Source organism: Trachemys scripta, chromosome 11 (assembly GCF_013100865.1).
Source record: "Trachemys scripta elegans isolate TJP31775 chromosome 11, CAS_Tse_1.0, whole genome shotgun sequence".
NCBI lineage: Eukaryota > Metazoa > Chordata > Testudines > Emydidae > Trachemys > Trachemys scripta.
The window spans coordinates 26,016,774-26,034,587 of NC_048308.1; the positions used below are offsets into that span (position 1 = coordinate 26,016,774).

The 17,814-nt window shown below is 40.7% G+C and overlaps 1 protein-coding gene across 6 annotated transcripts in view; it reads right to left on the bottom strand.

Moving 5' to 3' along the window:
* Nucleotides 1-17,814, bottom strand: part of CACNB4 (calcium voltage-gated channel auxiliary subunit beta 4) — a 200,627-nt gene that overhangs the window by 121,485 nt on the left and 61,328 nt on the right. For 3 of the 6 annotated variants that reach the window (XR_004647649.1, XM_034785408.1, XM_034785410.1), the window contains exon 1: nucleotides 1,862-2,138. The exons of 2 other annotated variants lie outside the window; for them this stretch is intronic. Coding sequence is in view for 3 of the 4 variants with exons in the window: in XM_034785408.1 (XP_034641299.1) it covers nucleotides 1,862-1,906 (45 nt within the window). In the remaining variant the exon portion in view is untranslated. Of the gene's footprint in view, nucleotides 1-1,861; nucleotides 2,140-17,814 lie in introns of those variants that run through there. One more of the 6 variants, XM_034785405.1, reaches the window with a different exon arrangement.

Sequence of the window (17,814 nt, forward strand, 5' to 3'; positions counted from 1 at the left end):
TGCTAACACAGTTCCTATAGTTTTAATTCATATTTTTGGATTTTTTTTTATTATTCACATCTCCTAGGTGTTTCTAGTCATAAAACTGCTCTACCCAAATGGTCTTTGATGTGGGCAAACCATTTACAGCCAGATTGAAATTAACGTGAGTTAGGCACTTTAGAAAAAAATCCCATTAGGCACCTATACCTAAAAAAAATCTTGTTCTTAGTCGCAAGTGATACAGCTCTACTGTATCAACCACTATCCAACAACTTAGCCATCTCAACCACAGTCAGTCAATTACACTTCCAATGTTTCCATCTTACAGGGCAACTACACTCTGCCAAAGGACTGGGGCGAAATACATTTAAAATGTTTTCCCTCCAAACCAGTGCATCAAGAATTGAAACTGTTCCCAAGAACACAAGGTTTATCATGTTAATTCCTAGTCCCCAGAGACATCATCTCTTGAAGAACTAAAATCCTCATTTATGGTTTTGGTATGTCAGTTTTGACAGCAGTTGAAGTAAACTGCTAACAAATCAAAATGGAAATGGGGGGGGGGGGGAGGAGAGCACACGTGTAGAAGTCAAGGTGTTACCAAATTGACCCAAGGAAACAACACTTCTAGAGATTCAAATACTTTAGACTTCCTCTACTCCCCCCCAGCTCCCCCCACCCACACACACAAGTGCATTCTTTAATTTCAAATTCTGAATATTTCAGATTCCTCTCCTCCTGAAATAAATTGACTAAGATAAGTTGCTAGCATGTGAGGCAACCTGTAGACAGATTACACTTTGCAGTTGGAGCCTGATAAGACTACATTGCCAGACAAGAAAAAAGCCTTATCTGAAGTGATATAGGATCTTATCATTTCCTGTGGATACCACATCATTGGGCACATACGTCTGCATTGACGTACACACTATTCTATGTTATAATCTGTGTATTTTGTGACTTGGCCATGAGCCTTATGTAACACATTCCTATTTAATATGGAACAACATGTGCATCGCCGTGGTAAGCAAAGTAATTTTCTTTCCCCCTGGTAATTTTGCCTCTCAAGGCTTTTGTTTAGCCACTGAAGAAAGAAGGTGCCTGTGCTAGCCAGAACCAACACCACCTAAATAAGATTTACAAGTACTAATGATTAATATTCTCTAGCCTAAACTCCATGGTATGCCCAAACTGACATGGGTTTTAGGATTCACGATGAATCATTTTGTTAAGATTTGAATAGGTTTTGCTAGCAGGATTATTATCCTGAGTTAGAGGGTGAGGAGCATAATTTCCTAATTAAACAAAAATGAAAACACCTCAGCCTCTTTTGGACAGTATTTTAAGGCTACATTCTGCCACTGTGATACTGCAGGGTTATATTACAGCAAACACTTACACTGTCTCTTTGTTAAGAAAATCAAATGCATCTGCATGATCACTTGGACAGAGAGCATATAACACAGATGGCAGCTCAGAAACTCCGTTCCTGCTGTATCAAACAAATATTAAGTATTATATAATGAACATCTTTTCCTGTTACGCTGCTGAATACAATATACACATTAGCTATAACTGCTTCTGCATATGTAAAGCCATCTTCTGTGAAGCATTCATACACTCCCTGAGAGCAGAAGTGTAGCTTGTAATTGGTAAATTATAGTATACAAAATGCTTTCAAGCCTTTCTTGGAAACCCCTAAATTTTATTGCTTGACAAGAAATTATGTAATGGAGGATTATTTCAGGTGACTCCAAACTGTCTACAGTGCAACACCAAGCAATCAGCTAAACCCAGAAACAAAGCCTGATTCTTCCTCTCTGTCCTCTGCATATCGTATTAGGCTGTTCAGAAAAAAAATATCGATGAAAATACTTACCACTTCCGAGTCTTCAAATCCATGCAGGTACAAATTGTCATACATGGAGGTCTGATAATCCAAAGCACACTTCTCAATGCAAAACTGAAATTGCTACAAAGCCACAGCTAGGGTTAAAATGTAGAAAAGGCCTATGCAGGGGAGCGGAGCCTGCCTTGTCAATTTTCTGTGGATTCCCCAGCCAAGATGCTATTCATTCACATAATAGAGGGGAAGGTTATCCCTAGAGGCAGCCCAGACCTGGCATTTTATCTGCCTTCCAAATACAGAGCATAAAAGCAAACCGTTCCCTAACCAAGGGCTGATGACAGAGCTAGAAAAGAACCCTGTGATTGGCTGAGCTGCCCTGCTCGGCTTCAGTCAGCTGGAAGAGCATTTTCTTTGATAGTGGATGAGGAGCCCTAGGCTTACACCTTTGCAAAGAGCTTGTCCCTGACTTTTCCTCTCTTACACATACACAATAAAATCTGATCCCAATCAAAAAAGGGCATTTATATATGGAGAGTTTTCACCACTGAACACATCTTTCTATTTATTAAACTATGTATTATAAATATGTACGGTAGATGATGTTTGGAAGATTTTGATTTCTAAATCAAAGTGTAAGAAAAGAATACAATATTTCTAGGGGAAGGATCTGAATTTAACAAAAACTGTAATTTAAATTTTAAAAGGAAAAATAGGTCATTTCATACAAAGGCACAGCAGGGGAAAGGGAGGGGGGAAGAGAACAGATGAGATTTCATTCTTGTTCACACTAATTTTTAAGATCCTCCCTAAATTAGAGTGCTGTATTTGGAGGGGAAACATCACTTCCTTAAAACACCAATTTTAGTAGTGAATAGGAACAAAGGGAGTCTACTTGCTCTATTTATACTTAGGCAGTAGTATAAATTTTATTTTTCTAATGAGCAACAAGCTCAGTTATCAGGTATTTTTCCTTTAAAAGCCACTTCCAATGGACTATGCAAATTGGTTTAATTCTAATGTTCCTTTTTATTCCAAACCAAAAAAAAAAATCAATAGTTTCAACATTCCTTTGTTAAAATGTGTAAGTTGGTCAAAATCTTGCACTTGTACATAATAAAATTTACATGGGGCCAGACTGTGAATTCTTGACACACACTGGTGAGCATTTACTCACAAGAACAGTCCTATTTGAGATGAGTCACTAGCTACCAGTAAATGGGGTTATTTGTATTGCTCCCCAACAGGAACAAGGAGCTCACCAGCTATGTGTTGCATGTTTCGCTCTTAGCAGACGTAGTAAGCTAAAGGTGAAACATTAAGTTAGCAGCAAAATAGCACCAACTTTCCAGCAAGAACTTCTCTTCTAGAAAGCTATTTTCATTAATTCCCTGAACTTTAATCATACAGTCAATTGTCAGAAATGTAGTTGCTCTGTTTAAGTAAGCAAAGGCGATTTCCTTAAAGAGAAACACACACAAGGCAACTCTTTTACAGTGAACTTTTCTTTTCTACTTCGTAACTTTATTGTGGGTAATATTCTCACACACTCATGACACAATGCCCAAATTAACATGTTCTGTGTAAGAAATAGCACTGGGATTGGGGAAATGACACCTACACACTCCAGCGTGAAGGCACGGCCACATAAAGGGGAGAAAATATATACACTTTACCAGTCCAGTCCAAGGTGCCTGGCCACATGCCCATCACCATGGGGGGTGGGGGGGGGAAATCAGGCTAGATTATGGACGTTTGAGTTTGACTATATGTAATTTATATAAATTTAGTGAGTTTGTTTGTACCCGTGTATCATCAAAGATGACAGATGATCTACTATGGCACAGAGACACTTCAGTCATCTTACTGTTTCATCTATGGAGTGTGAACTCTCAAGAAAAATTGACATTAGCGAGGCCATTCGTGATTTTGCAATGAAAAAAAAGCCAAAAGTTGTAAAGTGATAGGCCCTTTTGATGACATTTCAGAAGTCAAATATAATTTTTTCTTTCATTAGTGTGTCTGTAGGGAATGGGATGGAGACCCATATTATGTGCTTGCCCTGGGCCCAGCAAAATGCTGCTTGTGGCCTGCCTGCAGAAGTATTTGCATAATCATGGACTCAGGGCTCATATCCCAGGTCCTTTCAAGACCTTTCTTTAGAGTGGCTGAGCTGGATTAAGGCATAGGCATTATAGGTCCAGGCATAAACCCCAGCTCCTGGATTCACAGATTAGACTTTCTTTTTTAAAGAAATGTATTTCTAGGCCTTGTGAATGCAAAGGAAAGCTCGAAAATGTAGCTATCTGTGAGGGATGCCTGAGTCTACAGACAGCCTGAAACAATAGCTCCAAGGAGGCATGAACTAACCTAGGCATCTTGACTCTGAAACCTCCTCCCACTTCAGAGAGCCCTGGGGCAGAGCTAGAGTGGTGGAGACCCTATACAAGCTGGTTTGTGTGGGTTTTCTCATGCTTTATTTCTACCAGTACTTTGGTGCTTAGTTTAAAAATCACAATGAAATGTATCTACGTTTTCACACTGTAGTGAAAGCCACATAAATAGGACTTTTAGGAACAAGACAGTGGACCTTATTTTCCTTACACCAGTGTAACTCCCTGGACACCTGTTTAAGTTTGATCAAAATCAGGCACCTGGCTACTACTGAGTAGTAAGCACATGCATAACTTTTAGTATGTGAGTACTCACGTTTAAGCCAATTGGACTGGAGACCTTCTTTGTGCTTGCACAGCACCTAATATAATGGAGTCCTGATCCAAGACAGGGATTCCTAGACCCTATCACTGTACAAATAACATTTGTAAAGATAGCCATGTGCTTAAGTATTTTGCTGAATCACCTAAACTGGGTCTTAAGAGATCAAAGCACTGACAATGAAAGAATATTGTGATCACACTACGTACTTTGCACCTACCTGTAGCATGAAGCAGCAACAGTAATTGGAGTATCCTACATTATAGAATTTAGTGCACACCTTTAATTCATTGATTTCTTTAGTCTGCCTGGCCAATTAACCCTTGAGCTGCTGCACGTGCTGTGCTGTCAGTTGTTATTTCATTGAAGTCGGGGGGGGGGGGGGGGGGTTAGGAATCACCAAGAAAATTTAGGCGCATGTAGCAAAATCAGCATTTTTAGTCCACCTAGATGGACCTAGAACATTCAGCAACAGCTAAATGGCCAAGGACCTGATTCAGCTACAATATATATTGTTTATGAATCACAGAATCCTATGCCAGGCTGTGAGAGTCCAAAATATCAGCTTCTGCAATCTTATACTATACAGATGTTGGGTGGGTTTTTGCTTATGAAATCTCAGAATAAATAAAACTAAAACTGTCCTAATGAGTTATTCCTCTTCCACGCTATAGAATAAAATAACTATTTCATAAGGTTAGTTGGCAATGCTAAACACAAACAAAATTATTGACCACTAAAAAGCTGAAGATAAAGCTTGGGTTGTCTCTTGATTCTCAATCCTCTGTTTAGACACAGACCAGCTTTGTGCCCTAGCCATCGTAGTGGGAACCTCAAAATTGATAAGTGGCCACCCAGTTGATAGAAGGAAAAAAATCTAAAATGAAGAAAATTTAAGGAGCAGGGAAATAATATTGCTTGATGATTTATACTGAATATCATTACCATTAAAAAAATTAAGTCTGTAATAACAAATACAATGTTTTGGAAAACTTTTAAATGCCAGATTATTTGAAGGAACTTTTAGATGCGATATCAGAATAATTTGCTAATTCAAAAAAGGAGGAGGAGGAGAAGAAGAAATCTTCAGTAAACTTTGACATTCATTTGTAATGGAAGTATTTAATCCCCAAATCAGTGGAATTACTCTATTTCCTGTTCCACTTGTCTTTTCTCTTACATTTTAATCTAAACATCATTGTAATACACAGGGGTATTAAAATATGTTTATTAACTGCTTAAGCTGAATAGCTTTTAAGAGATGTAATAAAAATATATTAACTCATTAAACAGGATTGTATTTAAAAGTTGTAAACAGTCTTAATCAGTAGAAGCTGAAAGAAAATTGTCACAGGCCAAATTCCATATGCTTAACTCACTGGAGAAGTCCCACTCATTGCACTGGGGCTACTCACATAACTTAGATAAGAAGAGTTTGACTACATGTTTTCCCCCCTCAAACTGCTGAACTCTATGTAAAATGAAATTGACATGTTATAATGCGCCATCGATCCCTAGTTTAGACGTGGTTTTGTGACCAAAATTAAAATAAGGAGATGGCTGAAATACTTAAGAACTCGAATGGGAACCCTAAATCCATATCTAGATCTGTGCTAAATATTTATGAGGTAGTTTACTGGTCAAAGGGACAATCTCAGTCAAGTCCTTCAAGACAATTAAAAAGAACAAAACTATACTGTCCTGCAGATTAATAATAATCTGCTTCTGTTACCTTGTGTAGAATGGAGGTCTGGTTTTTCAGGTTTGGAAATTAACCCTTTTGGTGCTGGTCTTACAGATTAACTACTGTGCCTTTGTTGTTCAATTAACATTGGGGTGAAATCGGTAGAACATTATTAGGTTGTGTGTGGAATGTTCAGACACACAGTGTGTTCTGCCAGACAAACCTCTGAGCAGGAATTAAAGGGCCAAAGTTCCATCAAAGATTAATGTGGGAAGCTCTCGCATCTGTTAGTGCACTATCACTTCAATCTGGCAACATCGATTGCCTTGCTGAATGAAGGCTTTCTTAGCAACGTGAAGCACCAGAAATATTCTCCTTTTACTGACATCTAAGAGCTCTACAGAATAGAGCATTACTATGTGCAAGGAACCCAGAAAATATCAAATCAATGGAGCTTCTATGCACAAACGTTTCTACGGCCTGTGACAAGGGATCTTGGAAACTAAAAATGAGTTTCCTAAATAAAGGTGAATGTGTACAAATTATACTCACATCCATGAAGACCCATTAATGTTGATGAGGTTGGATATGTGCGAGGGTAAGCTTTGGCTCTGGGATCAGTTACATCAAAACCATACAATTGAGCAATAGAGACAGTTAGAAAGCATCATTTAAGTGAAAGTCATCGTTGTCTTGGAAACCACTGCATAATAACTACACTGCACTGTCAGTGCAGTGACAATACCAGGTTCCCAGTAAGTAAGGCGTTAATTCTGGCTTTCCTTCCTCCTCACCTTGAATGGGTGCTCAAGGGAGGAGCTATCTGAAGGACAGAAGGGGAGCTAGAGTGAGAAGGTCAGTGGGCAAGTATGCCTCTCACCCAGGTTAAACCCCCAGATGAAGTTACATAACCATAATCAGCTCCTATCCACCATAATCACACCCTTAAGCCTAGGGCCTGGCTAAAGACTGGAGGAAGGGTTAGTAAGAATTGTTTACCTATGCTGCATACTTAACTGATATATTTTACATAAAGTGCATGCATGAGCTGTGGTGGGGCATGGGGGGAGGAGGGGGATATCATGCCTCCTACTGCAGAAGTGGAACCCAGCAGCTTGCTCCTTTCAGCCCCAGCTACCAGTTTCTATTATTTTTCACTGGTCTACGTTTTCCAGGCTGTCTTCATAAGGTACAAGATTCAGGGCCTTACTCTGGCCCTCCAGCAAAGTAGCCAGAATTAACCCAGGAATTCCTTCCTCCATAAGGAAATCTCTGTATAGCATTCCTGTTCTTATGACATTTACTCCTCCAGCCCCAGATGTAGGGGGCATGGCTTGGAAATGAGGCATAGCTGGAACACAGAACTGCCCGGCTATGAATGACTGCTGGAATGGCCCCTTGTTGCTGTTAAGAGCTGACACAAAGAGCAACACATAAGAAGCCAATTTGCACTGCCCCAAAAGAACAAGTTTTACTGAGCCTACAAAACCCAGGCTCTATACTACGTACCCTGGAGTGCCATCTGCTGGTGGATTATCTATTAACTGTTTACATATACATAGCTATCACTTATACAGCACTCCTGTAACAGTGTTTGGTGGGCAGCCAGAGGGTCTGATTTACCCCTAGGACTGGACAATTTCCCAGCCAGCTTCAGGATCCACCAACCGCAACTCTTTCTGATGCTGCACTGAGTATAACAGCTGCAGCAGCAAATATGGCCCTTTCTTTTTATTTTAAATGAACAAACAGAGATTCTCTTTCACGTGGCTCAAAGGCTAGTTGTGTTAACAAGGGCCTTGCATGAGTACTCTCCAGTTCAGGGCAAATGAAGTCAAATGTTGGGTAATAGTGTAGATCGGATACACAAGCTTTTGTATTTTAATCAGGGCTGTCAATTAATCACAGTTAACACCTGTGATTAACTGAAAATAGAATTAACATGTTAATTTTTTAACACGTTAACCCTATACCTCCGGGCTGGTAGGGACATAGACTTCTGGGTGGAGGGTTGAAGCCGCAGCTAGCAGCTCCGGAAGTGTCAGGGGGACTGAAGCCCCCAACTCCTGAGTGGGGCTGAAACTCCAAGCCAGGCTGGAGCTCCACACCCCAAGCGGGGCTGAAGCACTGAGCAGAGCTGAAGTCCAGAACCCCGAACCCCTGGCCCAGCAGGGCTGAAGCCCCCTGCCCTGAGCAAGGCTGATGCCCCGAGTCCCTCATGGCTGAAGGTAGGGGCCACAATTTTTTCTAGAGGAGGGGGTCACAATTTTTTTTTAAGTCCAAATGGGTCGCCAGCATAAAAAGTTTGAGAAACACTGCCATACAGAACAGAGGCCTGGCGAGCTCAGCCTTCCTGCATCAGCCTCTCCTCCCCTGCTGCATGCCGAATCCTTGTGGTAAAATCCACCCTCCCTTGCAAACAAGGGTTCACTCAGCTGAAGAGAGTTATGTAATAAATAATAATAATTCTATATTTGTAAGTTCAACTTTCATGATAAAGAGATTGCACACTACAGTAACTGGTATAAAATCTGAAATTCTTAAAACTGCTGTGGTGATTTCATTAAAGCCAATACTTTATTACACCATTAGAGTAAAATACTGAAAGTAAGAAGAGCAGTCAGAATATTGACTTAACTGAAAAAGTAGAAGCTGAATACTCTATTGAAAAGTCTCCTTTCATCACAGATAAGAATATTGTAACCACCTGATGTCAAGAGCATTTCATATCCCTATGAACAAATACATTCTAGGCACAAATCTCCACAGTCAGAGAGGAATTCTTCTTGGATTCAATTTCTTTTTGCTCATTTGAATCATTTCGGAGGTCCAAAGGGAAAAGATGTGATGTCTCTAAGAGAAATGGGTCCATATGTTCCTGGTTTGGAGTGATTCAAATGTTTGGGGTGGGGGGGGGCACCGTATTTCATAGAACATGAACTTTATAGAATGCAGCCCAAGACCATATCAAATTTTATTTGAAGGCCAAGCTAATGATTGAACAATCAAATAACTGCACTAGTCCAGTTCTTTCAATAGATGTAGCAGACTGCTCTTTGTATAAACGCACCAACATGTTCTTTGGGTGGAAGTGCAGTAATGAGATTGCAGGTAAAAACAACAGCACTGCAGTGTACAAAGCCAGAGAGATAAGTCAGTACATTCATTCTTTTTCTTACTCTAACAAATTCATTTTCACTATTATCAAACCACTGGTACCAAATCACTATGACCAGTGCAGGAGGGCTGTGGAGCCATAGTGCCCCTCCTCTCCCAGCTTGGGTATGGGGCTAGCATTGGCAGGATCATTAGCCTCAGGGTAACACAAGGACAACTTTGTTCACAGACTCCAAGCCAGCACAGAAGGGTAGATGCTGCTCTGATACTACAATGATGAGCATGGAAATAGATTACGCTAAAATGTATCCCCACATTGGGCCTGAAAGTACATAATAAGGAAAAAACTTAACACTTACAATACTATACTGGTGTATGTGGTTTTATTGAACCCATTCCTTCTAGAAATCTTAAAGCACATAACACTTGTGCTCCAGAACCTGCAGCAGTCAGCAACAAGCTTCCAGATGAAACTCAGGTGTTGGTTTTCACCAATAAAGCCCCAAATGTTTTGAGACTTGTTGAGAAATTGCCTCTCTCTCTCTCCATACAATACTGCCACGGTTGAGATCAGCAGAGTGCTCAAGCAGGTGCTCCATTAATTCAAAGATGGAGGAGCTGCCAGCAAAACATGAATGGTCATCTACTTCAGAACTTGCTTCCACCCATTAGAAAGAGACCGAATTTCTTAATCTTCCAGCTACTTGGCAAAGACCACCTTTTTTCCCCAGGCATTTGGGATGGAGGGTTGATGGGATATAGTGACGAGGCTTTGATGTGAGAGCAATACAGTTATTGGTTTATGGATTACTGTTGGAGTATTGAGCAGCTCTAGAAGTTTCGTTACCACTTTTTTATTTATATTTAAGAACAACAAAATTAAAATGACATTTTAGACATGTCTTTCTATTGATGATTCGGAGGCCTACATTTGAGTTTTGTTAAAAGTATGAACAGCACTAGACAGGTTATTTGAATCTGAAGTCACAAATGAATCTGCTAGTGCCCAGTTTAATAGTTTTTAGGGTGTGATGTAAGGCACCACCTATTCAGTAAGGCTTTTACCTGACATTGCTTCATTAGGACTGCTACGAAGTATGAAGGTTTCATTGTTGCAAGTTATTTGCAGTGTCATAGTTTAAAGCACGTATAGTGGGAGGGGTAACTGAACTACTCTTATTATTCTCTGCATTTAACTATTTGTGTGATTGCCTTTTCTTAAAAAGGCACACAAAAAGATATGAAAGAAAATGTTCAATCAATCAATAAACACTATATAAATGCAAAGAGGCTAAGCTGTAATTGTTGTGGGACACTGGGAACCACCAAGCTGAATTTCCTGACTGTGCTTGAATTCATAGTCACAGCATTAGATTAATAGGGATCCACATTGTTAAAACTTGGGTGCCTAAATTTAAGGACCTAAATCCATATTTAGGCACCTAAATCAAAGTAGCCTGCTCTTGATAGGTGCAGAGCACGCAAAACTCTCGTTGACTTCAAAGGTAGCTGCATGTGGCTCGGTACTTTTGAAAATCAGGCCACTATGATTTAAGTCCCTAAATATGGATTTAGGAGTCCAATTTAAGCATCCAGTTAAAAATGTAGTCATATTTTTGTTTTCCCCCCTTGAATTGTTATACATTAGTTTTGTTTGTTTCTTTTGGGGGCAGGGGTACTTTTTATTTTTTTTAAGCCACATACTTGAATCTACAAGACAGAGTAGTGCACCTTCATTCATTTCTCATTTTTAACCTTAAGTTCTTCTCTTATGAGTGATATTCAGTTTCCTAAGAGCTGTAAGAATTGATGTTGAACACCCATCAGGCCTTTATCTTATGAGTTGATGTAATTATGAAAAACTGTCAATAAAAAAGTCAGTTTAAAATTTTATGGGAGCGAGTGCAGTGCCTGAAGACGTGAAGAAATGTTTTATATTGGTAATTAAAGTCTGAAAGCCTCATCAATACTGAAAACACAATAAAGAACAACAATCAATCAGGGTTTGATCCAAGTCTCATTGAAGTCAATGGGAATGTTTCCACATAGCCAAGGTCTGAATTATAAGCATTAGTATGTGAAAGCAAATAATGGGTGAAGTAGTACTGTAAATGTAGTGTGGTTTTGAACAAGGACCTGTGGTTACATTACAATACAGTTTTAAAGCCAAACACAAATCTTTATTGAACAATACCTAGCATGGGTTGTCAGCAGGGCTTAAAACCAAGACATGAAGCATCCCTACTCTTTGAGCCAAAGGAATAATTCCACTAGCAGGTAGCACTAGTAGACTGTTATCCTCTGTGAATTAGTAGCGAAAGAGGATGCAACATGGATTATCCACGCATACTCCATTAGTACTCAAGTTTGTGAGATGGAGCATATCATAGAAGCCACACGACTGTAAATGGTGAGCTCTTCAAATCTCGTGCACTAGGGGATTGCATGCAGTCCTGAAAGCTCCGTTTCCTCCTGGTCAGTTTTAATCTCCCAAAGCCACATGAACGTTGGTAATTTAACTAGAAACCATTCTTGGGACTGTTGATGGAAACATTTTTTTTGATTAAATATGATCCTCAAATGTGAAGCCTTGGGAGATAAAATGGACAAAGAATGGATTGACTAAGTAGCTGAGACTATATGGATGATGTTGCCAGTTAAAATGAGTTCATTACTTCTTCCTTAACTGACAAGATGGCACTGGAAGTTTCTATAGCATTAATACTCTTAGGAAAATTAGAAAATTTACTACTTGGTGCCTTTGTAAAGAAAAGACTGACCACAGCCTAAGGCCTCATGAGCTAGAGATCCAACCTCACCAGCTAGTATGCTGACATCATAGCGATCCTGCCACAAGACGACAGACAGACTGCAAGATCAGTCAGAGGACAAAGAAATCCATAGACCGCGCCTAAATATCTGTCTGACAGATATTCTCGAGAATAGGGTTGACATGGACTTGTGTTTACATCCTGGTGAATTGTGGGTAATTTTTTTTAGAAGGTAAGAGAAAAGAGTGAAGAAAAATAACCTAGAATTTATAGACTGTGGCATCCAGACCCTCAGGTTATTTTGGAAAAAAGTCGCTTGAAAAAGTGTTGCTCCTTTGTTTGCATGGCTCCTTTGTGCCCCCCCGTGGTTCCCGCTATACTCCCCAGGGCTTACCCTTTTCCCCACCATGCCTTATCCCCCTTCCTCACTTCTGCCCTGCTGCTTTCCCTGTCCCCCCCCCCCTCCTTAGATATGGCTGCCCACCATCTTCTATCTTCCTAGCTGTCTCCCCTCTTCTTACCCCCAGGAACAGACTTCCCTTTCTGATGTAGGCTCCCCTCCAGGCATAGTTCAGTGATGCCCACCCACGTAATTCCCAGATGGCTGCCCCTTTTTTCCCCCACTTTCTCTCTCTCTCTGAGGCAGACTGCCTGCCCTGCCCTGATAGAAGTAACTGAGAACCAACTGAAGTGGGATGGGCAGGAGCTGACTACAGCTGAGAGAGTAAGAATGGGTGAACAACGACTACCAGGAGAGGAGCAGCTCAAAGTTAAAGACATTTCTTCTTCTTGTACCACAACAGTGCCCTGAGATATCTGGTTAACTAGTGCCTCAACCAGATGAGTTTTGAAAATCCACCACTGTCCCAGCTGCTATGGCCACTATCTCTTCCCTGCCCCACCACTAGGAACACCCTCAGAGGTACTAGAATGAAGCTGTGCCTGTGCTCTCCAAACTCAAGGCGTGTGTCTGTGGCTGACTCTCATTGGTTTCAACATGGGAGAATTTCTACCATTACTTACTATTATTGAAGAACCACACATAACAATACTTACATTTTCTGTCCCACTTTAGGGTGTTCCTAGACTAGGATAAAAGTGTTTTTAAAAGGTGTTAACTAACTTTTAAAAGCCTATTGTAGACAAGGTCGGTTATATTTTAAAGTGGGTGTTAGCTGATCAAAGTGAAATCTAGCAGGCACCATTTAAAAAAAAAAAGACAATAATCTACACATGCCATTTTCTTCTCTCTAAGGGTTTGCAAGGCTGGTGGTGTTATCCTGTAGATTTAGAGTATTTTCTCCATGCTTTTATAATCTGTTTACCATGTATGGCTGCACAGAACCCGGCACACCTTGACAAGGGGCTCTTTATAAATAAAGTTATTTTGTTCTCTTCAACTGGCTTCTATCACCTCCCAGTCTAATTGAACACTGGTAGTTAGTAGACTGGTTATAAGTATTCAAAATGCTGTATGATGTTAATGTTGATTGTTATTACTGCTTGGTTTGGTTGGGGAAGAAAGATGTAGAGAAGTGTACCTCTAAGAGACTCTGGCAAGAGCTAGTTGGAACCAGTTATTCAGAGGCTCATGTCATGCAATACTGAGAAGTTAGATTTCAGACCCTGAACGAAGCAGAGCTCTGCCAGGCTGTTTGGCTCGCAATGATTTTTGAACACCACAGTCTATGGTTTGAGGCAGGGATTATCTCTTTGTTATAAGTTTGGACAGCTCTTAGGACAACTACACCATGCTTCCTCTCTTTGAGCAAAGACGCTGAGAATTAGAAAGATAGAAAAATTAGAAAGCAGATGAATGCATACGTTAATAAGAGTTGTAAACTCTGGCAGTTATTTTCTTTTCTAACTGGTATGACTAGACATGGGAGATGATAACCAATTAACAGCGTGTCACCATCCAGAGGCTGGACCTGTTGCGAGTGTAAAACATCCTGCAAAATATTGCTGCTGAGGCTCAAAATGGGACCCTCATGAAAGAAAGGCACCAGTTGAGCCTCTAATAAAGGCAACCAAAAATCTCAATTTTTTTATTTACATAATCATCTTTCAAACTGGGATTCACAGCCCATCAGTCAAAGACGGAAGGAAACAGTCCTGATATCCCACACTGGTAGGCTAAGGGTGCAGGGCCTGCCTTTTGAAGGAAGCATATAGTACCAGTCCAGGTTAGGGAGCAAGGGCAAGAGACATCATTGTTCTAGGGCTGCTTTGTGCTGGTTAGGCTGGCACAGCGGGCCCTGAGGGAGGCATAAACTCCTCCCCCCTCTCTCCAGGCAATAGCCCTAGCTCAGGAAGCCCCTATGCCAAATGCTGAGCCAACTCTGTAGCAGCTGCAGGTGCAGCGGGTGTTTGGGATGGGATAGAGTAAGATGGGGAGTTGACAGGAGTGGAAGGCACGGCTAGGGCTATATTGTTTTGAAGCTCTTTGGGGCAAGTATCAGCTCTTTGTTATGTGTCTGAAGTGACTAAACAACAAGCCCTGATCCCTGAGAGGCTACCATAATAGAAATAATAACTAATAACTATCAGATTAAAAAGAGCTTGTCCAGCCAGTTTACAGACCAGAATGAATTTAATCCTCAGATATAGTCTTTTATAATAGGAATTTCAAATGGAAATGCTGAGACACACTAATTTAAAAAGAGTGAGACTAACACAATTCTGTTAGCTCAGATGCAGTGCAGAGCCTAGATGAGATCAGATCACTGACCTGGTGGCTTATACAATACTAAATGACACTGTTTTTCTAGCATCTTTCATACACATTTTATGAAAACTGTTCTCTCAAACCTTCCACACATTACTGGTTGACCTTGTTTATTTAGATTTCCAAAAGTCATTTGACAAGGTCCCTTACAAGAGGCTACTAGAGAAGCTAAGTAGTCCTGGGGTGAGAACCAAAGTATCATTAGGGGTCAAAAACTGGCTAAGAGATAGGAAACAAAGTGTAGGAATAAATAGCCAATTTACATCATGGACAAAGGTTAAAAGCAGGGGCCTCAAGGTTCTGTACTAGGTCCAGTGTTTTTTAGTATATTTATTAATGGTCTGGAAAGGGAGGGAGCAGTGAGGTAGCAAAATTTGCAGACAAAGTTATTTAGATTAGTCGGGACCAGAGAGGACTCTGAGGAGCTTGACAGAGACCTAACCAAGCACGATGAATAGGCAACACAATGGCAAGTGAGGTTCAGCCCTGATAAAAGGGAAAAAACTCAAAGTACTCATATACCTTACAGGGTTCTAAATTAACATGCTTCAATTCAGGAATGGGAGATAATTGTTGATAGCTCAATAGAGACCTGAGCTCAATGAACAGCTGCAGTCAAAAAAAAAGCAAATAAGATCTTGGGATGCATAAGGAATGAGATACAGAAAACATTACAATGCCATTATATAAATCAGTGGTATTGCCTCATCTAGAATACTATGTACAGTATAGGTCACCTCCTGCTGAAAAAAAAATAATATTGCAGAATTAGCATGGGGTTCACAGAAGATTGACAATAATGTCACTCTGGAGCTTCTTGCACCTTCCTCTGAAGCATCTGGTACTGGTTCCTGTCAGACACAGGATACTGACAAGATGGTCTGTTGCAATATGGCAATTCCTATGTTGCTTACAATACCGATCCCTTTGGTGCCAATGATACCCCAACTTCCAGGCCTACTCCAATAACAGTGGTGTTAGGGCTTGTTTATATGAACAGTTAGTTTGCAGCAAGCTGGGGCATAAATCTACCTCTCACGAGCCTGCCGCACACCAACCTTCCATGTGGACCCTGCTGCTGTGCACTAAAAATTCTCCTAGTGTGCTTTGATCTATCCCCACTTCAAAGGATGGCAGATCAAAGCACACTACAGAACTTTCAGTCAGTGGCAGCAGAGTCCACGCAGACACTTATTGCATGGCAGACTAGTGAGAGGTAGATTTACACCCCAGCTGCCACGTATGAAGTGTTCAAAGCCAATAAGTAGTTAAAAGAGAAAACAGAGGTTTTATTTACAGTACAGAATAACATTTTTGAACATTATTGCTATTAGGATGCAGAACTACACATAAAATAGCAACACTCCCGCTGACTTCAATTGGAGCAGAGGCTAATGCTGAGCAATTGTGAAAGTCACACAATTTGATTTTACAAATTTATAAGCAAGTCTCCTTTGAACTGCAGTGATGGATGTAGCTTCCCTACCTTCAAACCTTGGCTCTGGTAGGAAAGCCAGATCGCCAAGAATTAGCATGGCCACTGACACTCTACAATACCACTGTAACACTCAAGGAGTCAGAGAATTGGCTTATTGATTCATAGAGTTTAAAGCCAGAAAGGACCAACAGACCATCTAGTCTGACTTCCTCTATATCACAATCCTTAGAATTTCACCCAGTTACTCCTATCTTGAGTCCAATAACTTGTTGACTGGAGCCTAATTTGTGTTTGGCTACAGCACATCCTGCAGAAAGGCATCCAGGCTTGATTTGTAGACATCAAGAGATGAAAAACCCACCACTTCCCTTGGCAGTTTGTTCCAATGCTTAATCACCCACACTGTTGAAACAAAACAAAGCTAAATTTAGGGGGCTCTTATTTTGAGATTCTTACATTTATCCCCTTTGCATTCTTGGTGTCAATCACCTCAATTCATCGTTAGATGCCAAAAGCAGAGGCTCCTTGAAGAGAATCTGCCCAGTTATATAACATATGCAGTTTAATTGTGAAAACAGAGGAATCCATTTCTATTAGAAAAATAAGGTTTTGGGGCTGTACAACGGCACTTCTGCTGAGAACTGTTGATTTAATTAAAGACCTCTGTTTCTGAGTGATTTATTGTATCCTTTATGCTCATTTTTGTGCAGGTTACTTTTGGTTTTATTTTTATATCCATAAATTCATTATTCCCATTTAGTAGGCACTTCAGATTACCCCCTTCAGACTGTATTTTTGCAGGCTAATTAGCATTTTATTTTCTTCCCATATTTCTAATTCTTCTAGATCCCTTTGTATTGTTTCTGTGTCCTGGCTGATGTTTATGACTCCTTCCAATCTAGCATCCTCTGTAAATTCCATTAACGTGCTGTTTACTCCCTCTTCTAGATCACTAATGGAAAAGTTAGATGTAACAGCAAGCCCTATTGTATCCCATTATACTCACATCCTCAATGCTATACACTGCTAGTTGTTTACAGTACTTACACCAGTTTTCAACCCAAGGCAGAGGGTTTGTCGCCAAATTAAACTGAATTAGTTCTTATGTCCTACTGCCAGGGCTCTACCAAATTCATGGCCATGAAAAATGCATCATGGACCATGAAATCTGGTCTCCCCCCCCCACCCCCCATGAAATCTGGTCTCTTGTGTGTTTTTACCCTATACTATGCAGATTTCATGGGGAGACCAGCGTTTCTCAAATTGGGGGTCCTGACCCAAAAGGGAGTTGCAGAGGGGTTGCAAGGCTATTTTAGGGGGGTCACAGTATTGCCACCCATACTTTACTGCCTTCAAAGCTGGGCAGCTGGAGAGTGGCAGCTGTTGGCCGGGTGCCTAACTCTGAAGGCAACGCCTCGCCAGCAGCAACGCAGAAGGGTGACAAGACCATACCATGCCAGCCTTACTCCTGCGCTGCTGCCTTCAGAGCTGGAGAGTGGCAGCTGGAGAGTGGCGGCTGCTGATTGAGGGCCC